Below are 27,317 nucleotides of genomic sequence, written 5' to 3' on the forward strand. Positions count from 1 at the left end.
TAGAGTTTAAGCTGTAACAGAGAGAGAGAGTGGGAACTGCTGCTGCTCTGGAGGCAGAATTCATCTCAGTGGTGAAGTTACAACTTGGTGAGTGGAGCTAAAGAACAACAGACTTCCTGTTTGACTCATCCATCCAGCCATGTAGACAGTCTACAGCATTTGGTAATTCTAACTAACAACAGGAGCATTTTGTTAAGCTACTTAACTAGTCTGCTGACCTCCTGATTTATCACTTATCTATACTACACACTGGTCTGAGTGTTCGTATAACAAACTGCTGTTACACCATGTACACACAACACGCGCATCTCTCTTTTTTGATCTGCATGTTGGTATTTAGCTACAAGTATTTGTAATGCAGGTCACAGTTTGACTGTCTCATCAGCCTTGTCTCAAACAGCAGCAGCAGATGTTTGGATGCTGATAATGCTGCTCTGTGTCATATAGGTGTCATCAATATGTCAGAGGTTGTTTTTAGAAAACAAAAAACATCAGCTAATGTGGCTTTAATGTTAACTACACAGTCAGATGTGCTTGATGGTTGTATCATGTATCCTACATTTTGATTGGACGCTGGTTGAAATAAGATGAGCAGCAGACTCTGAACAAACGACAACAACAAAGTTAAGCTTGTTGCTGCTCTGTGAGTCCTGATCTTAACAGAATCCACTTCGAGCATCTCCATGTTTTGTGGTTGGGCCGAGAATGATTTCTTGCTTTTACTTTGCTGCTCATCTACAGGTGCATGTTGGGAAAAAGCAGGTGTATGATGAAACTAAGGTATCGTATCTTAACTGGGCTTTTTACACTCCACCCGTTCATATATCTCCACCAGTGGGATTGTTTTGACTTTCTGTGTCACAGAGTGAAGGCTAAGCTAGGCTAAGGCATCTCACTGTTCACCTGCTCTCATACAGTATGTGTCACTTCATCAGCGTAGTGCTTCTGTTCCTCTGAACCTCTAATGAAGAGCTGTGTGTAGATCATCTGTCAAAGGTGCTCAGCTGCTCTGTGAAGCTCTAACATCCAACCAGAGCAGCTGTGGGTGTCAACACACACTCTCAGGTCACACTCACACACACACACACACACACACACACACACACACACACACACACACACACACACACACACACACACAGTGCAAAGCATTGTGTTAGATGACAACTGTGAGAGCAGCTGCCCCACACATGTTTCTGTGTGTTCAGTGTGTGTGCAGAGCAGTTCCTCTATGTAAGTACTTAGTGTTGTGTGTGTCTCCTCTAGGCAAGCAGGTAGCAGTACAGGACGTAGAGCAGGGTCATGGCTGCACAGTAGAATAGCAGGAAATCTGTGGACAGCACCGAGGATGAGGACGATGAAGACGAAGGTGAGGAGTGGCGAGGGGAGAGGTGGTCCTTCTCCGCCATCCCGCCCCCCTCCACAGCCAGCAGGGCCGTCACACAGCGCAGCACAGCGGGCAGCTTACACAGAAGCACATCAGAGCACACACAGACGTCCATCTGGACAGGATACACACACACACACGCGTGCGCACACACACACACACACACAGTGAGGAGGAAACACATAGTAGTTAAAACGAGGAGACGAGAGACGACAGAACAGAGAGTAGAGTTACACAAAGCAGAGTGAGGGTTGGACTGAAAACCTGAACGGGGATCAGTCCGACCCTGACAGGAACAACAGAGCAAAACAACTGAGCTGAAAGCACAAGGACAATTCTTCTCAACTAAACACCGTTTTAAACATATTTAGATGCTTTAAGAAAGAAAAATGAAACATAACCAAACTAATGAAAGTGTCAAAGGAGAGAACAGTAAGAGGAGATGGATTTACCTCAGTGACTCCCAGCTTGCGACAAGCAGCTATGAAGTTCTCCACGTTGAGTCGACACTTTGCTGAGCTCAGTTTTGGCTGAAACGTACCAGACAACCACATTTAGGTAACATCATGTCTGTGCTGTCATGAAGTAACTACTTTCTTCATTAGTTGGTATCAGGACACTGGAAATTCTCAAACCTCATCAGTACCTCTCTGAGTGACACAGAGAAACTGATGCATGTTTTATATCCAGCAGACCTTGACTACTGTAATGCTCTCCTTTCTGTTCTATCCAAATCATTATAAACCAGCTTCAGCTGATTCAGAACCTGTCCAGACCAGGACCAGAAGGAGAGAAAGTCCAAACACTGTTTACCTGTCAGCTTCTGTATTGACTTTAAAATTCTTTTATTTGTTTTTAAAGCTTTTCATGGTCTTGCAGCAGCAGATATGTCCCACGTTTACACTACATGAACCAGTATGGCTCCTCAGGTCTGAGCAGTCTGTTAGCTGGACTCAAACCTGTGGTGAAGCAGCTTTTAGCTTTTATACTCCAAGCTGATGGAACAATCTGACCTGAGAGCAGTGTAAACTCAAGACGTTCCTCATCAGCCTAGCTTTTAATTACACATGGATTTTAGTCATTAGTCATTTTATTTTATTCACTTATTTTATTGTAATTATGTTGTAAATTGTATTTCATTCTATTTTATCCCTTACTTTATCATTATTTTCTTCTATATCTAGAGCTGCACAATTAATCGAAATATAATCAAAATCTCAATATGGCCAAGTGCAATATCGAAATCACAGGAGCTGTAATTTTTTTGACAATGGTAAACTGTGTCACAACATTATTGTGCACTGTTCGCACCATAAGTTTTGTGAAGCTACAGAGACGCCCAGGCCTACAAATCATATTCTCCAGACATAAAGGAACATGTTTGTTTGGTACAAGACCAACAAAAATCACATCATCATCACTTAAAAAATTATTTTTTGTGAAAATGACATGAAAAAACGATCATTATAACTAAAATCACAATATCTGCCAAAATCACAGTATTTTTTATACTGTATGTGTATATATATATATATATATATATTTATTTTGCAGCCCTAGGTTTATTGTACTCATTGTCGCTTTCTTGATTTGTCCTTTTTTTGTTTTTAATAGTCGTCTGTGAACTTTGAACTGCACTCACCTGTATGAAAAGTGCTATACCAATAAAGTCCAAATCCAAAACTCAGCTGTTTAAATAACTTCATCAGACTCACCACTGCTGGGGAGGGAATGTGGATGATTGACACGGAGCGAGGACGGATGTGATTGACCAGCTGACAGAGGACGGTGCCGTTCGATAAGGCCTCACCCAGATCCTCCGGGAGAGTGATCTTCAGCCAGGACTCCAGAGTCTGAAGAGGGACATTATAAAGCTTCTTACACAGAATTTACACAAACTACTAAAACCCAGGATTATCAAAGTGATGATGTGGAAACATCATATAAAGTGAAACCATCTGACATCTGCAGTAAACTGTGAGGAGAAGTTGATGGAAAATATACTTCCTGCCTCATACTGTGTCAGATCCACAAGACCTCTGAAGGGGCCCTGACATTAGCACCAGATCCTTTAAGTCCTTTGAGTAGCGAGGCGCGGTCTACATGGGTGAGACTTGTTTTTCCAGCACGTCCCACAGATTCTGGATCAGATTGAGATTTTGGTTTGGAGGCCAAGTCAACACCTTGACTTTTGTCGTGTTCCTCAAACCATTCCTGAAGTATTTCTGCTGAAGTGGTGGTACGTGTCAAAGGAGATTCAGTCACTAATGCTGCCTTCAGACTGACTTCTAGATCTGCTCCATCTACTTGAACTCAATCATTCAGCCTTCGTCCTCCAATGAATGTGGGCTGTCATCACCATCCCTGCACACAAGACAGTCTCTGTCTGACTGTTCTGGTGTGTGGTTCTATCTTCAAGAATCTGTTGAAGACTCATCTCTTCAGAGAGCACCTCCTCTCCTAACACCTCCAACACCCTAACATGTCTAACTAGCTCATACTATGAACTATGAACCTGATCTCCTTCACTTGTTAAATAGATGTAGTTCTTAGACCTTACACCAAGATCTCCTACTGCTCTGAAGCTTCAGTCACCCAAGGTTTCAACTACATCTTTATCCAGAACACAGTACGGGTTGGGTATAAGCTGTGTGTGTGTGTGTGTGTGTGTGTGTGTGTGTGTGTGTGTGTGTGTGTGTGTGTGTGTGTGTGTGTGTTTGTGTGTGTGTGTGTGTGTGTGTGTGTGTTTGTGTGTGTGTGTGAGCGACTTAAGACTTGACTCTGGAGATTTGTGACTCGTGAACAATCTTTATTTTTATTTTTTGGCGCATTAACATAGAGGAAATGTCTGGCGTGCTGAGTTCAGATGTCATTTCCTCACAGGAGAGATGGATAGAGCTGTGTGTGGTGATCAGCCCAGTGGAGCAGACTGCGTGGCACACTGTGGTTCTGTGTTGCCGTCATCTCCCTCACGTCACGTTTGTTCCGGTCTCGCGGCTCCATCACTACCATTTATGTGTTTGTATCTTTATCATGGTTTCAACACTGAGGCTACAGTGGACCGCTGCTGACTCACTTTATATGAATAACAACAACAAACTGTATGAAGAGCTCGGAGAGAAGAATTTAAAATCCAGAAAAATATACATGCTTCAGATAGTTGTTCATCCATCAGCAGAAACTCTGCAGACAACAGACAATAGGAGCAGAGCAGCAGAGTGGGTTCAAGACCACAGCTCCCAGTACAGCTCCCAGGGAGTCCAGTTTAATAGAAAAAGCAGTAGGCAGAGAACAGGAAGATTTATTTAGAGGTTAAATAGCTTTATTTTCTGCCCTTGCTTCATCAGAAATTCTAATAAGGTCTACAGAATTTAATTACAAAAAGATCCAGTGAAAGAGAAAAAACTACTAAAATCAAGAGATGACTGGTGTTGTATTTACTGCTGTACTGTCCAGTCTGAAATTCTAATCTCATATTCTCCATAGCTACTAATTTATACAGAGGAAAGTGACATAAAGAACCAGTTTTATGTTCTGGTTGTTCTTTTTGATGTGTTGTTTTCCTCTGTTTGCTACAAGATTCTTGCAAAGTGTGATAGAGGCCGCATGTTACAGTGTCTCCAGACAGGTTCTGGTGGGTCAGTCCAAGTCAAAATTCCGGGCTGATGTTTATTCCCATCCCATCCCTGTTCCCTCCCTTAGTATCATGTATAACTTTGTAGATAAGGGAGTGATGATAATGCAGGACATGCACTGAATTCATTACATGCCGCAGTGTTCTCATCAGACTGTATGACAGCAGCAGGGGACTCTCTGCCGTGTGTGTGTGTGTGTGTGTGTGTGTGTGTGTGTGTATGCGTGCGTGTGTGTATGCGTGCGTGTGTGTGTGTGTGTGTGTGTGTGTGTGTGCGCGTGCACATGTGTTACCTTGCGTAGTTGTGTAATATCCGGGCTCTCCTCTTTAGGAGAACGCAGCGTTGTGCGAGACTCGCTTCTGCCAGACTCACCCAGAGTGAAGACTGGTCCTGACAAACAGACACACAGAGCTAAGATTTGGCTGACGCAGTGTGTATGTGTGTGTGTGTGTGTGTGTATTGTGATATTTGTACCTGTGGGTTTGACATTGCTGCGGGAGGAGGCACGGAACAGGAAGCTGTTGGGTTTCTGGGCCTGACCAGAGGGAGGGGACATCTTCGGGGAGGACGGGACATCTGAAGGACACATTCAGGTCAATATTACAGAAGTGTCAGACTCGCATCAGAACATCTTCATACCATGACACAATTTATAACACAACAAGACAGTAAGATGTCATTCAAGACAGAACACAGAACTTAAGCAGTTTAGGCTCTAACACCAAAAATAATAAGACTTTTCTACTAATACACTTACTGCAACAGTTTCTCCCGGAGCTCTCAGTTTTCTCAAATCTCCAGAAAAGCAGGTAAGTGGACCTTGTAAGTGTTTTATTCCATGGTTAAGAACAAACTCTGACACTGGGCAGAAGCACTGAGGTTTAATAACCAGCACTAGTACTTAGTTAGTGTGTGAACAGCCACTACATTTATCATTATTCACATCTTTGGAAAAAGAAGAGTCCCTTTAATCTTCATATAAATTCAGAAATAGAAGCTGTAGAAAAAGAAATGTTGAAGCTATACTTATTTTAGTCCTGGATTTTGATGTAATAATATATACAGTTGATATGATGCTGTGTATCACTCTGCTCTTAGATTTACTCCTGGGGACACCTACAGTACCATCACTGGTCCTCTCTCTCTGTGAGACAAGATCAACACTGATTTATATTTATTTACAAACCACTGTTAATAAACAAATATTCTTTTAAATCTGAACGTCATTAAGTGTCATTGTTTTATTAGGAATTGTTTTTTGTATTTCTTCTGTTTATTTTTCTGCTTGTGTGGTCTCAGCATCACCAGAAATGAGGGTTGATTAATTGCACTAAGATTATATTTCATACACTTAATTTTATATCAGTCACTTAGTCAGTTATTTATGTTTACAGTTATTTATTTACACTAGTAATATAATGCTCCCATGTTATTCTCAATACACCATAACAGGTTATTGTATAGCAGTTGATACACTTTTAGCCTCTGTGCTTTTATTTCGTTTTTATTTCAGACTGTTTCTTGTCTGTCTCTGCCCAAAGGATTGTTTAGTCTTCTCAAATGTTATCTCCTTGGTGGTTTTAAATGTGCTTCATAAAAAATTTAATTTGATTTGGTTTAGCACTGATGTTGTTTTTCATGTCGTTAATTTTGTTTGCTTAACAATTTTTTAATTTTTTTATGTCTAGTGTTTAAGTCCACAAAGGTGTTTCATTGTTTTATTTTCTCATATCAAGTACGGTCACTGTACAGCCAATGATAGGAACTTTTATGTTGTCGCTGCTGGGCCACATCGTACACTTGTTTACTATATCAGTGCATGTGTGTGTGTGTGTGTGTGTGTGTACCTGTTCTGCTGCAGGAGCGTTGTAGCAGAACTGAAGGAGACACTGTGCTCATCTGGTCAGCGCTCTGATGAAAACAAACAGCTCAGAGTCACAACAATGACGACACACACACAGAATCCAGATGTTTACCACTATTCACTGACACTACTCACTGCACATCTCTGCCGCAGGCCTGAGTGGGAGCTGCTGTTCTCTGGAGATGCACCACTGGGGGGAGACACACACTAAGTTTATTGACCCGAGTACAGTGTCCACACCCTCCAGTTTCACTTCATGTGAACTGAGCAAAGACTGAAGGAAACGTGAGGATGAATGAAGTGAGACAGTCACTCAGTGTCAGATCTGTCTCTCTGCTGCTGCTCTGCTCTGTGTTTCATCTGCTCTACTTACGCTGAGCTACTTCCTATCTGTGGTGCCGTGGCCACATGACTTCCTGTTTTGGTCGATGACTTTAGAAAACTGCAAAGACATGGAGAGCGTGTAATTAGTTCTGAGAGAGGAGGGAGTCACCTCTGACAGAGAGCTGCTCCTCCACAAACATGGAAACTTCAAAAAGCTCTAATTCAAATCAAAGTCAAGCCCATGCTGCTCATGTCATGTGATGTCTGTGTCCAAACCACTCAGAAGCCTTTTTAAAGACGGCATCAACTGAAGCTTTTGATTTATGAAACATCATGAATGAAAGTTCACCTGGCCTTCTCCCTCTGCTGCTGCAGCCGCTCTCTCTCCTGCCAGATTAACAAGGTGCCCGGCCTCCTCCGCTCCTCTAGGGTGGGGCTGGAGGGGGACAGGGGAGACGAGGAAGCCGACAACGGGGGGCCAACGTCCACATGGAGGCTGGACCTGCAGAAGGGAGAGAGGTTTTTAAAACTACAAATAGAGCGGGGTCCAAACGACTCAAACATCTGTGGAGTCCTGTCCTGGGCCATTTATACACATAACCTACATTATGTGAGTCTATCCAAATATAATCACCAATGTGGTGAAATCTGTATATGGGTCCAAGCACAACCACTAACAATGAGAGAAGATATAAGTTTAGAATAGACCATATAAAAGTGAATCTGATCAGATTTTATTCAGAAGCTTGCTTTGTATAAAAAAAAGTCTTCTATAGCCTCTGCTTTGTGTTTTTATGAACTGTGTGTTGACTTTCCTTTTTGAGTGTACATATTCTATTTTTAATCTCCCAAAGGAAGTGTTGGAGGCTGAGATCTGAAACATCTGTTTGTTCCAGCTACAGACTGATTGAAGTGCTGTGTTTGTAGAGCAGACACAGCTTCACTAAATGTTCCTCAGTGAGAGGGAACAGTAATCTAAATTACGTACAGTATGTGAGGCTTAATGAAGGTTTGAATGAATGTCAGTACAGTTAATAAAACTCAGAGATTCTGAACAAAGCTGTTTGTTACTCCACAGGCTGAGAACAATGGAGCTGCGTCACATATTAATATGCAGCCAACAGAACTACTGGGATTCCCAGTCCAAAGAATGTGGTTGTGCAGCAGGATAAAAGCTGAACACTGCAGGCTGAAGGAAAATGGAATTTCAGAGGGAATTAAGATGGACGACATCTTTGTACATAGGTTTATAGTCCACTGTTATCACTGTATGTATGATCAGTATTGACCATAAATTATGTTGGAAGCCACAAGCCAAAATTGTCTAAATATGTATATACTATCCTGCTCTCTCATATTACCACAGATGACTTAATGTGTGGAGATGTGGGAAAACACAAACTCAATTTTCATGCTACAGAAGAAAGAATCATCAATGAATCAGATTATTATGAACCAACTAATCCACTATTTATTCATTCATGTGTTTTAAAATTTCATGATCTGGTCAACTTTAAAACTGCACAGATAATTTAGACAGCACAAAATAAATTGTAAAAAAAACTGTGTACAGAGGTTATACAGAGTTTGTGTGGATGAGTTGTGATGATGAATGAAGAATGTGTAGTTCAAAAATTGGAAAAAAATTTTTTTAAATATGGTGATAAATAAATATAAAACTGAGATATGAACATTATCAAAGCATAAATGTGGCAGTGAAAGTCTTTTTATTGACTTTTTTCTCTCTTTTGGTCTCTGTATATGAGACACATCGGAACTCCTAATAGTCAGTTGGTACTGAATCCTGCTGCTTGTCTTATTACTGGAACTAACAGGTACAGTCACATGACTCTGGTGCTAGTTTCCCTTCATTCCCCTTCATTCCCTGTTAGATTTCGGATTGCCTTTAAAATTTCATTATTGACTTTTAAGGCTTTAAATGGCTCTGCTCCGAATTACATCTCTAGTTTATTGACATGGTAAGTTCCCAACCGAGAACTGAGATGGAGGCCTGCTGGTCCCCCCAAAGTCAAGGTTTGTGACTAAGTATGAGCCCCAACACTCTGGAATCAGACACTGTAACTCTTTAACCTTTAAATCTCTTGTCTAAACACATTTCTTTGTCTAAGCCTTTGGCAATATCTGATATGTGTTTTATTTTTTATTGCTCTTTGTTCCTATTTTCTGATTCATGTAACATTATGTAGAGAGTGTAGTTGTAATAAGCTGTAGCTTCACCTTTTCAGCCAGTATTGGTATGTTTTATTTCTATGTGTATTGACTATGTATAAATATTAATATGGATTGGGATAAATTGAACAGAACTATTATAAGTAAAGCATGGGTGTCAGTGTGAACTTTCAACAAGAAAAGCATGCATATGCATACAACATGCAGAGCTTGAGGGGGAGTGAGAAAGTGACACTGTAAGTAATGGCAACAGCAGAGTATTGACTTTTCCCAGCTCTTCAAACAACCTGTGAAGTGACCTTGTAAAAACCTGGTCTGATTGAGTCCACAGTCTCCATCCAGGGAAACAACACACTTCTGAATTAAAATGGAGGACCGGCCAAGCAGAATCACAGCTGATATGTAAATGTCTTCAGAGTTACTGGAACAAGTGTAAACAAATAAGACTTCAGCAGAGGTTAGTCCTCAGTGTTATGTGAAGAGTTTCCTTTGCTTCTCGTCCTCCCTGCAGCAGATTCACATGTTGGCTGTGATACTTGTCAATAACCATGTACTCTTCCCACCACTTGCTGAAACCAGAAACTCCCACATCCTCACCCATTTGCTCTGGAGAATCAGCCTCATCTGCCATTTGTGTGATGAGCACAATATTCATGTTTTGCTCTTTAAGCTAATATTATTGTTTTGTGCTTTAGGCTAATAATTTGGCTTTTCCTGGGTGAGGAGGCAGCCTGTCCTCTGTGTACAATCCCAGCAACACTGAAGCACATTTCTGTTGGATGTAATCGACTACAATTACAACACACCAGACCTGACCACACACACAGTTGTGATGTAGGTGTGGTCAAAGGACATATACCGGTCAGACCTCCTTCTGAAATCCAGTGTTCAGCAACAGTTTGAAACAATAAACTGACTTTCTTTTGTTGTGATATGAACCTGTTTTAATGTATCATGTTGTAAACTTACTTTAGTTTATTACCAGTGCCATGTCAACTGTAGGTTTTATAAGTACAGTATATTTTACCTGCATATTGTTGAGTCCTGGTTTTGGGATGATGAAGATTTCTCCTTCTGATCCTGAAAATCAAAGATACAATCACTGACTTCCCTGTTGTGAGATAAGGACAAAGTTAATGATCAGCCTGTGGATGACTGGTACCAAAGGAGGTGTGGGTGGATCCATCTTGATCTCCTCTTCCTCTTCCTCTGTCACAATACTGTCGATGAAGTCCAGCTGCTCAGCCTCTCCATTCACTGTGAAGAGAGTGGAGGAGAGTTTGTACTTCTTCAGTAATTCTGAGTGGATAAATGGAAAATAAAAACCTTCCTGAACACTGTTCACAGCAGGTGTGGCCTGTCTTACCTTTGTTCACCTCCAGAGGAGATCCATCTGCCTCCTCCTCCTCCTCCTCCTCCTCCTCCAGGTTCCTCTGGTCTCTGCTGACCTCAGCCATGCGGAGGGAGCGCTCGGAGAAGTCGTCAGCTGACTGGAGGCACAGACAGAGACAGTGGTTAACACTACACACACCACCCTGTTGGAACTGTGGGTGTGGTGGAGGTGTGGTGTACTCAGGTCTCCGATATCTGTGCTGGACCATATCTGTCACCTCTGTACCAGACTTTCACTCAGTGAAGTCAGTGAAGAACACAGACAGTGACCACATTTACAGTTCTGGTCTCACAGTTTTGGATTCCACTGTATTTTTGTATCACTGGAAAATGGACTTTACAGTTCACACCATGCTGTCCTAAGATAACAATAATAATAATAATGATAATAATAAAATATATTTGTTTAGCACCTTATCATGCAAGAAATGCAGCACAAAGTGCTTTACAAGAAATAAATTAGATGAACCAAGTGCTTCACATGAAAAGACATAAAATGAATACAAAAAATGTCAAAAACATTAAATATGGAATAGTAATAAAATAATAACAGAAAAAAATAAAATGAAAATAAGTTAAACTGTATTACAGTGCATTAGTGAAAAGCAAAGTGCAGAATTTCAGAGTTAGCTAAAAGCTGAGGTGAAGAGATAAGTTTTTATCTCAGTGAGCTGCTTCTTCTTCTCTGATATCTACAGGTTGCGTGTTCCACAGCTTTAGGTCGTAACTGACAAAGGCTGCATCCTGATTCTCCTCCAGCTGTAACCAGTGTTCTTGGAGGTCTATAGTTAACAAGGGAGTTAGTGGTGTAGCCTAGTGCAAGGCAGATAAAACTGGACTGATGTTGTCTCTTTCTTTTTGGTTCTGGTTCACAACCAAGCTGCAGAGTTCTAGATGAGCTAAAGTCTCTCAGTAAAAAGTGCATCACAGCAAGCAAGTCTGCCTGAAATGAAGGCATGAATCAGTCTTTCAGCATCTTTTTCATCTATAAAACTTTAATTGTTTCTGTGGAGGAAACATGATGTTGTCATCACCTTGTTGATGAAGGACCTGAACCTCAGATCTGAATTTAAGTGAACACAGAGACTGTAATCTCAGGTTTAATCCAGGGAGTTCATTTCCCAGATTATCAAAGAGCATGTCCCTTTTTGATTTGTGGCCGACTTGTAGGATTTCTTTTGCTTCCTCATTTAACTTTAAGAAGTTACTGCTCATCCATTTATTTACTACTAGAAGACAGGTGGGGATGGAGTTTACAGCTGCAGCATCATTTTGTTCAGCAGAGATATTATATAATGTCCTGCACAACACTGTCAGTGTTGATATGTTGTTGTAGGTTGGGACAGTAGTTACGTTTAGTCTTTTGTCTGAGGAGCAAAATAACGAGAGCCGGGTGGAACCATGGCTTCAAAGTGATGACTCCTATCCTCATGTAAAATCATACTGCACTGACTCTCTGTTGTGTGTGTGTGTGTGTGTGTGTGTGTGTGTGTTTTACCTCATTGCCAGACCACCTCTTGCTGCCGCTGTCCACACTGTTGAAGCCAGAGTCCAGTCCTCCAAACTGACCTGTGAAAAGCTCCTGGTCTGACAGGCTGCAGAGAAACATGTAGATCACAACTTAACCACAGCAGCTTTGTCACACAGGGGGTCATTAGACTGAAGTTCAATGGCTTGTGTTTTTGTTCTTTTATCTCTGTCCTTGGGTCTGTGTGTGTGATGAGACCAGTTCAGCATGTCACTAACAGAGCTTCATTCAGGTTTATAAATATTTGATTGACTCTGCTTTCTCTTAGTTAATCTGACCTTTCACTGTCATCATTTATCAGCCACTCCTCTTCCTCCTCTGTTTATTTATCCTTGCACCTCTCACTCACATTATTCCTCTTCTGGGATAAGAATATGTTTTGGTAAAATACATATAATCATAATTCCATGATCCTATAATATTTAGCTGGAGTAGCTGCCACTGTCAGTAAACAGTACTTATGCACTGATGCCTGAAGTCATAATTTTAATAGAAAAAAAGTCATAAAAATCTTAGGAGAAAAGGTCATTGTCCTTGCACCTGGTTTACTGGTTGTTGTAACATTTATAAAAAATATATATTTTTCTCTCTAAATTTGAATTTTTTTAATTTTCATAAAATTCAGCCTTTTTTCTCATAAGATTATGACTTCATTCTCGTAATTCCGATTACTTTTTTTTCCTCAATGTGGCCCTAATATTGATGGTATTGTCTAAAATAAACCTGAATGTCATAAGATATTCAGATGAGTAAGACCTTCCTTCATCCATGTTTCTAATCTGCCCTTTCCTTCTCTTCCTCCTCCTCACCAGCTGTTGAACCCGGTGGGTCTCAGATGTCTCTCCAGCTCCTCCTGGCTCCTCTTGCAGGCCTCCATGTTGAGGTACTTGAAGATGTGGTATTTGCCTTTGGAGCAGATCTGCGCAGGCGGCATCTGCAGCGGGTTGTTGTCCAGCGAGATGCTCTGGAGGTGCCGAAGGTGGCGGTAGCAGAGGGGCACGTGGGAAATGCGGTTGCAAGACACATCAAGCCGGACCAGAGGGAGCTCGGATATTTCTGCACGGGGCACAGGGAAGGGTTGTTTTAATTGCTGTCATTATTGACACTCATCATCTTTTTAGATGTACACCAATTGTTTGATATTATATTGGAGTGGATGATGCTGTCCTTTACATGCTCCACCGAGCCCATTCTTACTTGGATGAGCCAGGTAGTTACATGAGGATTATGTTCTTTGATTTTTCAAGTGCATTTAACACCATCCAACCCCCCATTCTTAAAGACAAGCTGGAAGGTATGGGGGTGGATGCCTGCTTCACGTCCTGGATTGTGGATTACCTGACAAGATGACCACAGTACATCAGGCTGGGTAACTGTGTCTTAGGGACAGTGGTGAGCAGAACTGGGGCTCCACAGGGGACTGTTCTGGCTCCGTTCCTGTTCACCCTGTATACGGCAGACTTTAAATACAACTCTGAGTTCTGCCACATCCACAAATACTAGGATGATACAGCTATTGTGGTGCGTATCAGGAATGGGCAGGAAGAGGAGTACAGGGATCTGACGATGGCCTTCAGTGAATGGAGCGACAAGAACTGCCTCCTTCTGAATATCTCCAAGACCAAGGAGATAGTCATCGACTTTCGGAGGTCTAGGCCCACCCTTCAGCCAGTCAACATTCGAGGGAAGGATATTGAGGTGGTGCACACTTATAAATACCTAGGTGTGCACCTGGACAGTAAACTGGACTGGTCCCTGAACACGGATGCCATCTACCTGAAGGGGCAGAGCTGGCACTTTTTCATGAAGTGCTTTGACGTCTGCAGTGAAATGCTGCACACGTTTTATCAGTCAGTGGTTGCCAGTGTACTTTTTTATGCTGCAGTCTGATGGGTTGGCAGCATGTCATGAACACAAAGAGACTGGGCAAGCTGGTCAAAAAGGCTTGGTCTGTGCTTGGCAGGAGTCTGGACTCACTCAGGACTGTTGTGGAGAGATGCATGCAATGTAAGATGGAGGCCATCTTGGACAATACCAACCACCCTCTCCACAACATTCTGGCAGGACAGAGAAGCAGCTACAGCTGCAGCAAATGTCTCATCTCACTGCGCTGCAGAACAGAGAGGTTCAGGAGATCCTTTTTTTCCTACTGCCATCAGGCTATACAACACCTCAGCCAAAGGAAGTGGACTAATCTAATTATTATCTATAATTATTATCTATCTATCTATCTATCTATCTATCTATCTATCTATCTATCTATCTATCTATCCATCTATCTATCCTTGTCACGGTCAGACACTCCCCCACCCATCCAGAAAACCCACAAATCTCTACTTCCTGTTTCCACTGTGATTTTATTCTGAAAGTCCTGACTGGAAGATGTGATTCGTATCTTACTGCCGCATTGATGCTTCTTTCGGATGTTTGGTGCTGTTCCTCACCCACACACAGTTAATAACGGGCTAGCTGGTCAATAGCAAACAATGGTCTGGTTAGCAGAGACTGAACATTTGAAATAAATATGTAATTAAAAAAATTTAACTAAATGTCTAAATATAGAAACTTTTAAAAAGGTGATCTGTATGATTCAACTGAAGAGATCATAAGATCTAAGTTCAAGTAAGTTCTTCAGATCACCCATCTCTACTTTGAGCTCTTTTTTTGTTCAGGGTCAAATTTAACTTGGTTGTGATCTCCCCCTTTTTGCAAATGTAAAATTGTTTCCATGGAATCCACTGATGAATAAACAGTAAAGAATTTTTTTATGTATACAAATGCTGCAGGGACTAGAATCATCAGACTGGTGTGATTTTGTGCAGCAAAGGATTAAATCGCACTTTTGAGGAGATTTCAAAAAAATAGAAAAAATTAAAAAATAAAATTATATATATATATATATATATAGGCCATATCACCCAGTCCTAAGCTGGACAACTGACTCTTCATTTGTCTTTACTATTCAAACACAACGCCAACTATCACAGATATTTCAAATTAAAAGTGTTCCACCCTTTTGTTTCCTGGTGGTGTGTTATTGTGAAAAACCTGCAGGAAGTGTCACTGACAGACTAACAGAGAGGAAATAAATAGTGAATGAAACTAATAAAAAGAAAAGAAACAGAAAGCAGCAGAGTGAGAATAGACTGACTGTGGTGTAATAGTGAATTTACCACATTAGCTGTTGCAGCAAAGGTGATCCCACCCCCCTTAAAATCCCCAGATTATTAATGACGATTATCTGAAACTGTGCCATTATATTAATGTTGGCTTTTATATGAAAATTTACTGTAGTTTACATCACTTCTGACATTCGATCAGGTGTAAGGTCAGATCAGTCCAAATATTCTAAATCACCTTATAGTTTTCACCTTACCACATGAGCCAACTGGTTTTAATTTAAAGAGATGAAAATCCAGTGTTAACATCCATATGATTTTTTATATAATACAATACATATGATGAGTGAAATAGTCATCAACACCATGACTGAGTTTTTTAACTTGAATTGCAGTGAAACAACTAGTCTTATAAAAACAGATTCAGATAGCCAGGGTTTGTCACAAACCTAGGAACAAATCCTGTCAAGTTGTGGGGACAAGGGGCGCGGCTAAATAAACTTGAAGCTTTGTCAGTACACAGAGAGAGAGTTAGCATTAACACAATCACTAACACTATCTCAGCTACAAGCTAACGAACAACATAGACAAATAAAAGATGCTAACTGTGCTAACTGTTCTGATCCATCTGCTAGTCTCTGATTCTGGTCTCAATAGACTCGTCATCTGAGTCTGGGTCTGACTGAGGTTCAAACATGTGTCTGAGTCTCTCTGATCTTTCCTCCTCTAACCATCTTGATACTCTCTGCTCTTTCACCTGTCCACCTGGAGCAAGCAGGTGGTGGGCGGGGCTCAAGGCCTGATCCAGATTTCTCAATCAGGAAGTAAGAGGAGATGAGCTTCAGATCCAGTTTAATGTGTGAAAACCACGTTAAACTAAATATGAATCATAGCAGAGGACTTTTACAAACTTTAAAGCATGACTGGAGAGAAATAATGATACTAAATCCACTTAGTAAACACATATATAATAAATGTCACATTATTAGTTTAAGAACATCTCTCAGCTGCACAATAATGATGCAATTACCATCTAACTTCTGCATTAGAATCCATTGAATCGTTTACACATAGCAATACTTTGATCAGGCTGTTACACTTTGGGGGTCAGAGATCTGCATCATCAGTACAGACATAGATGAACTGGGAAGAATCACGTCAGTTTTCAGCTGGGTTCATCAACAGATCACAGTGGATTTTTTTAGGAGGAGGGAGACCACAGGAGCTGACAGTTCAATAATCAGGTGAGTCTGTACCTTCAGGCAAAGCGGTGAGCTGGTTCCTCCTTAGGTTCAAGTCCCTCAGGCACTCCAGCTGACCGAGCTCTGCAGGCAAACACTGCAGCTCATTACAGCTCATATCCTGACAGAAACACAGAGAGAGAGAGAGCACTGTGAACCAGGACCAGGATCTACAACACAACACCACTCACCTGTGTCACTACATCAGAGTGGATCTACATACTTTTAGCTTTAAACTCAGACATGATGCAGTTCTGACTGTGACCCATAAGGACACAAAGATGTGACTGAAAGAATGACACTGCTGGACCTGTTGCTGAGAGAGCACAGACAGATACTGTTTGTGAGAGACAGCAACGTGTGTGTGTGTGTGTGTGTGTGTGTGTGTGTGTCGTACCAGCTGTCGGAGGTGTGTGAGGGAGTATACGGAGGCGGGCAGTGAAGACAGCTTGTTGTTGCTGACGATGAGCACTCGCAGGAGGGGAAGCTGAAACACCGACGGGGGTAAACTGGACAGAAGATTACGACTGTGGGGACGGACGGACGGACGGACGGACCGTGTGTCACACACACACACACACACACAAAGAGTGAGGTCATTCCAGAGGGATATTGTGCACCATTGCATTGAATTTCAAAGGTGCTTCCACTCACACACTCAAACACCACAGTTTAATATAGCAGCTAACTAGTTAGTCACCATGAAATGTGCAGCTAGTCTTAGTAATTGTTTGTTGTACAGTATCTTTGCCTCGAGCCAATACGAGCCACCTGGAGGGTTTTTCTGGTCTCCTAGCAACAGTATAATTATAGTGTGAAGCAGAGGAGTGTCAGTGTGGTTCTGTTGTTGTAAGATGGTTTGTACAGGATTTGGATGACCTGGTTTAACTTTCAGCATAAACAAACACTGGAGTTGTGCAGCACCTGCAAACTGCGACACTGATGCAAAGTGTTCACTTCTACCTTTGTGGTGCGTTCAAGTACAACTTCTATTGTAATTTGGGATTTTCTTTATAGACCATCATCCTGGTTCAAATTTCTCCAACCTGAAAGACCAAAGACCTGGTTAATTCCTACGCTCTGATACGACCCACAGGCGCATCTCCTGAAATGCCAGAACCTACCGGACTTCATGGTTACAACAACACCTGGTTACGCTTATGGGACAGTCACGGTTTGGTTTGGTTTGGTTTATAGACACAAAGACAGGTTAAGAATAGGGAAAGGTCACAGTTTAGGTTAAAATAACCGCTTCCTTGAGGCTGGAGGACCTTTTTTGCCATGGTTACAACAATAAAGATGCTGAGAAGGTTGTGGAACGGTCCTGGATAAAAGAAACAATGATGACTGTGGGTCTCAAACAGGAAACTGACAGTCGTCTCCTGTGTTAAAACCCCATCCATCCACCTTCACCTCCTCCTCACATGCTCTCTGTTCTACATAACCTGACTTCCTCATTTGCTCCCGTCATAATCACTACCGTTAGATGTTGCCTAAATATAAATGTACCTACCACAGTTTTCCTGTGCAACGTTAGATTATTATAGATATTTTAGGAGCACTCATTTTCAGCTTCACCAAATAAAGTAAAATACATTAGTTGTTGACTGGTACAGACCACGAGACTAAAGGTAGAGGGCCACAAAGAAGCAATATGATTCAGCTAAACATGCTGAACAATGAATTAATCACCTTCTCCTTGGTACAGTCTGTGATACTTTTTCCTCATCAATCCCTGCCGTCATCAGCATCTTTTACTATCGAAGTGGTGCATAGACATCTAGTCATAGTTTCTTCATTCTATTTATCTATTTATTTAGACCCCCATTAGCCACTGTGTTGTAACAATGGCTACTCTTCCTAGAGTCCCATTAAATTCTTCAATGACAACAGACAATCAATACACATCAACATCATTCATACTCACATTGAGACTCACAATACACACTAACTCAAAATCTATCTAACACATACAATACTCTATTCAATAATTGAATTTCTTCATAACTGAGAAAAGAAAACTTCAAACTACTCTCCTATATCATTTCCATTTCAGAAAACTTAAAGTTAAAAGTCTTATGAACAATTAAGTCATAGTGTTCTATACTATTGCCTGTGGAAACAAATACAATATTAACTTTTTAATAAAACATATTGTACTAATTTCTAATGTCAAGAAATGTGGTAATGAATCCAGGCCACCAATGCTCCATATTCAGCTGTTCTCTGTATTAAACTAGTTCTACATGGTGGCAACAGAATATGATGATACCTACCCAGTAAAATGATGATGTCTATCTATGACGAGTGATAAGTTACTATAAACTCTAGCTTGTTAGTGACACCACAAAGTACACAAGATACTTATAAACTTCACCACCATAAACAACAGATCTGTCAATATGAAAACAATATTCTGCTGTGCAAATAAAGGATGGGGCAACTGATTTGATTCATCTCTCGAAGCAATGTTTACATGTTCCAAGATCTCTTACTAACTTTGGTGAGTACAATGTTGTCATAACTGATGTAATGTTCAAAACACATGTAAGAGGTTTAAGGGATTGATGTATCGTGTAAAACTAGTTTGAATAAAATATAAGATGTTTAACATTTTGCTATTCCCAAGAAGAACAAAAAAAAAAAAAAGGATAAAAAAGCAACTTCCACATTTGAAAATTTGTTTAATGTGATTCATGATACTTTTGTAATGGAGAAATGAATGCCTCCTTAAATTCTGATTGAATATATGTATCTCCACTTGATCAGACTTTCTTTCTAGCAGAAGTTGAAGTAAATAGAAGTACTGGAAGCATATTGAGGTTCACTTGTATGTAGATGTGAGAGGTTCCCTTGGTTACCAGTGGTAAAAGTCAACCATCAGACATTTTCTATATTGTATTAACTCGACTCCAAATGAAAGTTGATTGCCTTCCAATGTGCACTGCTGTACAATCAGTAGACCAGCTCTATTTTCCTGTGCTGTTTGGCTCATGAAGCAGTGTGTATGAAGCAGACTTACCTGAGGTTGAGGTAGGTGAGGGCCTGGAGGTTTCCCAGGCTGGAGGACAGCGAACGCATCCCATTGTGGTAAAGGCTCAGTGTCTCCAGAGAGATGAACTGACAGAGCTCCTCCGGCAGCTCGCACAGACGGTTCTTGGACAGATCTGAAAACACAAGAGTGCTGAACATTAGAGCCATCAGAGGTTCTCCAGTATTCAGACATCCAGTGGCACAAAGTGAAATAGAATCACCTCCTCATGGTTGTCTGCCTTCTCCACTCAGACTAGTTTCAAGTCACATCCCTGTTTATCCAGAGTCACAGAAAATATTACACATTTGTGTGAAATTTTGTCATAATTGCTGCAAAGCCTTGAGTTATGGTTAAAAAGTATTTTGTGAGGTCATACTGATCTTGACCTTTAACCATGAGTTCTTGAGTCCTGGAGTTGATATTTGTGGCATTTTTGAAGGGATTCCCTTGAGGAGTTTTCAAGATGTTGTGTTCACAAATCCAAAACTATGTTTTGTGAGGTCATACTGACCTTAACCTTTGACACCCAAAATCTAATCAGTTCATCCTTGAGTCCAAGTGAATATTTGTGCCAAATATGAAGAAGTTCTATCAAGGCGTTACTGAGATATCATGTCCACAAGAATTAAAAGGAAGTACAGATGTACGGATTATGGCGCCGGCGCATGGACATAAAGTAAATTGTGCTACACAAATGCCATTGAAATGTTAAAACCTTCTTGATCCATTTAAAAGAAATGGCTCCCCTTGTGCAACCATCCAGCCCAAGCTGAGATAATAACACAGATGACATCAATCAAATTCATACTTTTTTTGATGTTCTCTGTGTCCTCGGCCATACAACAGCATCAAAACTACTCTCCAAAAACCACTGGTCTAAAACTGACAACCCGCTCTGAATCCACACTGCTGTGACAGAGTCTTGGCAATGTCCACTCTCATCCACTTTGACCAAACTGGGTGAGCATGTCCAAAAATAGCTGCTATTGGCGGCTTCCTGCTCTCTGTTTCCAGAGTTAGCTCCACAGTAAGTAGGCCATTCTCATCCACCTCCAAGGAGACAAGGATACAAGGACACCAGTCACTTACATTTAGAGATAAAATGACCCTGCCCAGTCAAGCATGGTCCGGATGTACAGCCACTGTTGTTGTTACAAGCTTCAGTCCCTCCTTAGCAGAATTATTTTTTAATATATTTTATAATAATGAATCAGACAAAAATACATTTACACCTGTGGATGATTCATCAGACCCTGATTTTCCTTCTCACTACAATTTAGAGATGTTTTTCTCAGAAAATAATTTCTATCAATGATAACAAAACAGCTCCAGTTTTAGTAGAAATACTAAGTCATGACTGGGAGAAGAAAGTGCCTCCTAACACCTGAAACAATTAGTCAATTGAAAGGAAGTTAATTAGCAACTATTTGTGATAGCTGATTAAGGTTCTTTTAGTACAAATAAAAATGTCAAACAATGGGAGCTTCTGCTTATATTACTATAAACTGAATATCTTTGGGTTTTGGACGGTTGGTCACATTAGATATCGTTCATTTAATTTACTGTTGTTTGATACAGTCAAATAAACTGAAAACAACAGATTAATAGGAAATTGGACTTCAACTAACATCTATTTTCAATATATCTTAGTCTGCAGATTATTACCTCTGTTAAAGAGGTTTTGTTTTCACCTATACTGTATGTGTTTTCTTGTTTGTTTGTCAGCAGGATTACACAAAAAGTACAGAACCAATTTCCGTCAAACTTCGCATTTTACTGATAAAACATCAGAAGTCAGTGTTCAAAACTTCCCAAAGCCCAAGGTATCTTATTTTATTTGACCATCAGCCCAAAATCTAAAACTGTTCAATTTACTACCAAAGAAAAGTGACAGAGATAATGGAACCAACAAATATTTGGCATTTTTGGACATTTTGGACATCTTGGACCTTTTTGGACACATCTTGGAATGTGACTAAATCATTCATTAATCATTCTAGCTCTGAATGAAAATATTCGTTAGCTGCAGCCCTGCATAATTCTCTATATTTTGAATCTTATCCGTATCTGTATCTTACCTCCCCCTTCCTAATTAGGGATTATTACTGGCCACGCTCAGTATTGACCTCATCATCATCAGCTCTTCTCTACACAGATATCTTTATATCTAAACTCTACAACCAGCTGAGTTCAGGGTAAAGATGTGTGAACATGCAGCAGACACAATGAAGCATCAATAGACTGCCCATAGAGCTGCATCATTAGCACTGAGCTTGGTCTGGCAGCAGGATGAGACAGTCTGTCAATGGCAGACAGCCCAATGGCTGTTTATTGATTGCTGTTGGAAGCAGCAGCAGGAGGAGGAGGAGGAGGCAGTTCCTCTCTTTGTTAGTGCTTCTATAGGGACGCTTTTTTGGAAGACTTCAAGTGAAATATTGAGAAGAACAGAAATGTGAGAAGAATCTAGAACATGGTTCATTGATTGTCCACGAGTTACACCACATTCAGAAAGATTAATTTTCCCTCATAAACTTTTTATTTATCAAAATTAAAGCTGAAAGAACTAATGAAATAAATCAAATTTTTTGATAATAATCACTGAAGTCATTTAATCAGTGATTTCACATAACTGGTTCCAGCTTCTCACCAGTGGGAATTTGCAGCTTTTCTTTGTCTTTTTATATCAAAATAATATTTTTAGGTTTTAGACTTTGTTGGATGGAAAAGGAATCTGGAGACATTTTAATACTGATTACTAAATCAGATTCCAATTCCAAGATTACTAAAGAGAAATCAGGTTGAACTGTTTTATAAAGAAGGAAACACACTTACACTTACACTACATTCATCTGAGTGAACAGAGAAACCAGAGTGCTTCATTAACACTGCAGTATCATTCAATGTGTGTTGAGAGAGAGAGAGAGAGAGAGAGAGAGAGAGAGAGAGAGAGAGAGAGAGAGAGAGAGAGAGAGAGAGAGAGAGAGTGAGAGAGAGAGAGAGAGTGAGAGAGTCTGTGTGTGTGTGTGTGTGTGTGTGTTTTCTGTATATAATGAATGTAAGTGTGTCTCCACACTGTACAGGAGCACTAAAGCCTGATCTCTCCATCTTCACTGTCCCATAGCTGGAGGGGAGTCGTCTGAACAATGGGTGGGGGTGGAAATAGTACTGTGTGTGTGTGTGTGTGTGTGTGTGTGTGTGTGTGTGTGTTTACACTCTGGGGGATGCAGAGGTTGTTTAGTCTCTGTATCTGTTGTTGTCGGAACTCCAGTTTAAAAAGGAAGTTATGGTTTCCACTGGAAAAATAAAAGTTTGTTCTGTGCAACATTTGTGATTCTAGTGATCACCTTGTATGACAACATTCATTCCCTTACTTTAACTTGTATCCAAAGATTATTTCCTGTTCTTATCTCAACCAAAATCTTTACAGGAGAGTCTCACTGCTCAGCGGCCATTTTTGGCAACAATTTGATAAAAAAACACTTAAAAAGTTTGGTGACTTGACCCAAATTATGGTTAAAATGCTTTTTTTCCCCCACATCTTCACATAAAAAACTATGCATGCACAAGGTTTTGCTTGCGTCAGTGCAATGACATGATTGACTTGATGGGTTTCCCATTCAGCTGTTATAAAGCAGCTTATTGGGTGTCGTACAACTGTCATCTTTGGTGTTACGGACTTTTCTATTCAGGACCTGTTTTATCAACTATCTGTCACACTCATGATCATTAGACCTGGGCAAAATCCAAAATTTAATATTGAAACAGTCCAGCCCAAATATCCTGAGATATGCTATTTTTATTTTATATGTTTATCAGCAGGCGGCACGGTGGTGCAGTGGTTAGCGCTGTCGCCTCACAGCAAGAAGGTTCCGAGTCCCGGCTCGGACGCAGGGTCTTTCTGTGTGGAGTTTGCATGTTCTCCCCGTGCTTGTGTGGGTTCTCTCCGGGTACTCCGGCTTCCTCTCACAGTCCAAAGACATGCAAATGGGGACTAGGCTGATTGGTTACTCCAAATTGACCATAGGTATGACTGTGAGACTGAATGGTTGTTTGTCTCTGTGTGCCCTGCGATGGACTGGCGACCTGTCCAGGGTGTACCCCGCCTCTCGCCCGAAAGGATGCTGGGATAGGCTCCAGCCCCCCCGCGACCCTACTAGAGGATAAGCGGTAGAAAATGGTTGGATGTTTATCAGCCCCCCCGGAAAGTCGCAATGTCACGATTGCAATACTTAATGCAAATTCAACCAATCCCAATTTTTGTCCAACCACCGCAACTTTTCTGCAAATATGACCAATCATCATAGTTTCCAGTAAGTTAAACCAATGATGCCACTCCTGCTCAACATCTTGATATATGTCACAAAAATCACTTCCATGTTTCTGTTTTTGAAGCATGTTGTGAAGCTGCAGACATGTGTGACATGAATATCTCACGTTTACCAAAAAACATTACTGTATAAAGACAGTGTAAAGCAGTTCAACTATGTTTTGCACAAAAGCGTATTTAAATTGTTTTGTACCACTTTGTGGTGGAACCATAGGTGTAGAGCTGCCGGAGCCACCAGAACGACGCCCTGCTACTTTTTTTCTCCAGATGAAATAAAATATCTACAGTTCACATAATCCGGTTGATATTTATATACATTTTAAGCACTTGAAGATCCAATCATCACTAAAGAGTCTATCATGTAGAGAGCTAATAAAAACAAATAAAATGGTCAAAGTTGTCATATTGACATTTAAGGTGTACTAATTGATTTTCAAACGTCAATCACGCATTAAGTAACACTCAAGAAACCATTCCACCTTAAAAGATGCCGGTAGCTGCCGATAGCCTCTGAGCTACTCAGTGAATTAAATGGTTAATTAGTAACGATGAAAAGACAGAAAACGTCCTTTCAGTCATCATTCACTCATGATGAAACGGTTTCATAGGCAGGGGTGGGAGCATATTGTTTTTACTGTTAAGTTCTGTGCAATTAAGCTTTTGAAAGGGCTCAATGTTTACTCAAAAGAGGATAGCAACAATTTTTGCAATTTTTATTTGCCCTGCATCCTGGAGAGACTGTATTATCTAATTTTCAGTTAAATTCCAAGTTTTATTTGTCACAATGTACAGTAAGCACAGCAGAGAAATACGGTCGGACTCTGTAAAAACTGCAAGACAAGTTCATCAGTTAAAATTGCTGTTCTAGGAATGTTGGTAAATGTGTTGGCAGGATTCCAACACAATTGCCAGGCTGGGCACAAAAATAAAAAGCTTGGATAAGATAAAGCTGTAAATAAATAATAATAAATAACTCTTAAATCAACATATTTCTTTGACTGTTGTGGAAAAAAAATAACTGCGCCTAGAAGCCGCTACTGCAGCCTCTGTGTTGATTTAAAAAGCCTTATTCAGCTCTGAGGTTCAATGAAGAGAAATGAAATGGTATGGTAAGTCTGGTATGGTAAGTCTGATCAGATTGTATGACCATGTCCACACTGTCTCACTCAAACGAATTGTGACCCAAATATATCCACCACAGTGTGAGAGCACAGAACAGAAAAGGCTGATGTTGGATAATGTCAACAAGGTTTCTGTTTTTGCTGTTTTACACAGTCTGCCCTGTTGATGAGTCCAGTCTTGGCATGTGACAAATAAAACTTTGAACTGCTGTTTAGTGGCAGCATCACCTGAAAAGTGATATACAATAATATAATTACGTATTATAAATATTGCAATAATATCATGTATCACAATAGTTGGGCTGGACTGTATCAAGATATATTTTCTTGAACAGAATGCTTGTTAACTTTATATAAAAAGGCAGTCATCAACATGATTTAAACCAAAACTAACAGAGCACATCAATAACTTTCAATTACACCAGGGACCGTGCAGTGTTATCCCATGTGACAGGATTAATCCTTACTAACCACTTTAGGATCTTTGCTAACCTGGATTGACCCCTGTTAGGTTACCATGGTGACCATTCAGATTTCCTGACAGATTTAAGAACAGGGTCAACTATCATTAGCCTGGAGAAAGGAGCTTGGCTGAAAAGAGTCAGCAGAAAGTCCAAAGTAGATGCACGCAAGCTCCAGGAAGCTCCAGGGGGCCGGTCTCTGACCTCACCTGTCTCTGTCCTAGACCACACTGTCCTGTTGTTAACGTCTTGGCTTCCAGATTACAGTTCTCCCTGCTTATCAGAGCTGACTGCACTGAGTCGACCCAGGCGAGCTTCAGTGTTCTGGATCTGGCTTGATCTACATGTGGACCCTCTGACAGCTAATGGAAAACACCTGCTATGAAATCACTGACTGTGCTGTGGCCAGAAGTGCAACAGTCTGAACCCATAGAGCAGCAGCAGCAGCACACGTATGACAGACCTGCATCCAACCTGCAGCTGATTTGTGTCACATGCAAAACACATTATAGTCAAATTAATAGTGAAACCAATGTGTGACTGCAAAGGAAGTCAAAGCCAAAGGAGTGAGAGTTCATAATAAAAGTAAATGTAAGTAAATGGTTACATTTACACTTTAACATCTGTCTCTTCTTCATATGACTGAATGGAAACAATCAGTTATGTGTATTAGAGCAAAATTTCATTGACCTTGGAGACTATTTCACAAAACAATCCTGGCTCTAAGTCCACTTATTAGCTTTTTCCAGAGCTTTCAACTAGAGGTGTGCAAAAAAATTCGAATTGTGATTCTATCTCTGCAGACTCAAAATGGATTCACATTTTTCAGTCTTGTAATAACGCTGGTTCCCATTTTTTCCTGACGTGAGTTCAGCTTACCAGTCCTATAGATGCCACCATGTAGGTTTCTGTCCAGATACTCCTCTTTGGTGTGAGCGAGAAGATGCAGTGTGAGCAATGGAAACGTAAAAGAATAAGTAATTCAACCTGCCCCATCTTCAGTGAAGGCAGGGTTTGGACACATTTCAGTTTTTATAGTCTTGAGGGGAAGAAGCAGCTCAGTCAGACCCATGTTATCATCAGCTTTATATACAGTGTAGCGTACATGCGTGGCCTGGCATCAGTCACAAGCCATAAAGGAAGTTCATTATAAGGACATGCAGAGTTACGGACCCACAATTGACACTTTGCGACTCTTCCCACCATCAAACTATCAAATTGATAGGAAACAGAGACAAAGGACCCCTCTTCCACAAACAGACCATGCTTTTAGCATGTCCAAATGACACAGAACCAGACCAAAGGTCAAAGGGTCAGCTCCAGAGGATCAACCAATGGACACCAGACAACTGGAGAATATAGGCAAAATCTCCAGTTTGTAACAATAAGACTTTGTCTAATGATATTTGATTGTTTCTTATATAGGACAAGTAACAACAAAAGGACTGATTAACACTAAGGTGTGAATCCTGGCCTCTCTGTGCCATGCATGGACACACACACCAACCTCCCTTCCTCTGTCCCTCTCTAGATAAGAGTCATAAACTACAACCCACATTCCAATCCTGGGTAGTGACCAGCAGAACTTTCTTCACAGACACAGATCTGAGGAAGAATGTAAAATTAAATATCTAACTGTTCTGTAACTCATGAGATTTTCCTATGCAATATTTTAACCCCAAACTTCTATCCCA

At 40.7% G+C, this 27,317-nt stretch overlaps 1 protein-coding gene across 1 annotated transcript in view; it reads right to left on the bottom strand.

The window, feature by feature from the left end:
* lrch4 (leucine rich repeats and calponin homology domain containing 4) overlaps positions 1-27,317 on the bottom strand; it is a 69,130-nt gene that overhangs the window by 14,583 nt on the left and 27,230 nt on the right. The window contains exons 2-17 of the mRNA XM_022747800.1: positions 19,703-19,847; positions 17,078-17,207; positions 16,696-16,801; positions 13,130-13,376; positions 12,291-12,387; positions 10,767-10,890; positions 10,563-10,657; positions 10,428-10,480; positions 7,560-7,712; positions 7,260-7,328; positions 7,022-7,076; positions 6,870-6,933; positions 5,497-5,598; positions 5,315-5,412; positions 3,103-3,240; positions 1,840-1,917 (exon numbers count right to left, since the gene is read on the bottom strand). Of these exons, the coding sequence (XP_022603521.1) occupies positions 1,840-1,917; positions 3,103-3,240; positions 5,315-5,412; positions 5,497-5,598; positions 6,870-6,933; positions 7,022-7,076; positions 7,260-7,328; positions 7,560-7,712; positions 10,428-10,480; positions 10,563-10,657; positions 10,767-10,890; positions 12,291-12,387; positions 13,130-13,376; positions 16,696-16,801; positions 17,078-17,207; positions 19,703-19,847 (1,754 nt within the window). The remainder of the gene's footprint in view (positions 1-1,839; positions 1,918-3,102; positions 3,241-5,314; positions 5,413-5,496; positions 5,599-6,869; positions 6,934-7,021; positions 7,077-7,259; positions 7,329-7,559; positions 7,713-10,427; positions 10,481-10,562; positions 10,658-10,766; positions 10,891-12,290; positions 12,388-13,129; positions 13,377-16,695; positions 16,802-17,077; positions 17,208-19,702; positions 19,848-27,317) is intronic.

The sequence above is a fragment of the Seriola dumerili genome, unplaced genomic scaffold, assembly GCF_002260705.1.
Source record: "Seriola dumerili isolate Sdu_G_001 unplaced genomic scaffold, Sdu_1.0 BDQW01000111.1, whole genome shotgun sequence".
Taxonomy (NCBI): Eukaryota; Metazoa; Chordata; class Actinopteri; order Carangiformes; family Carangidae; genus Seriola; species Seriola dumerili.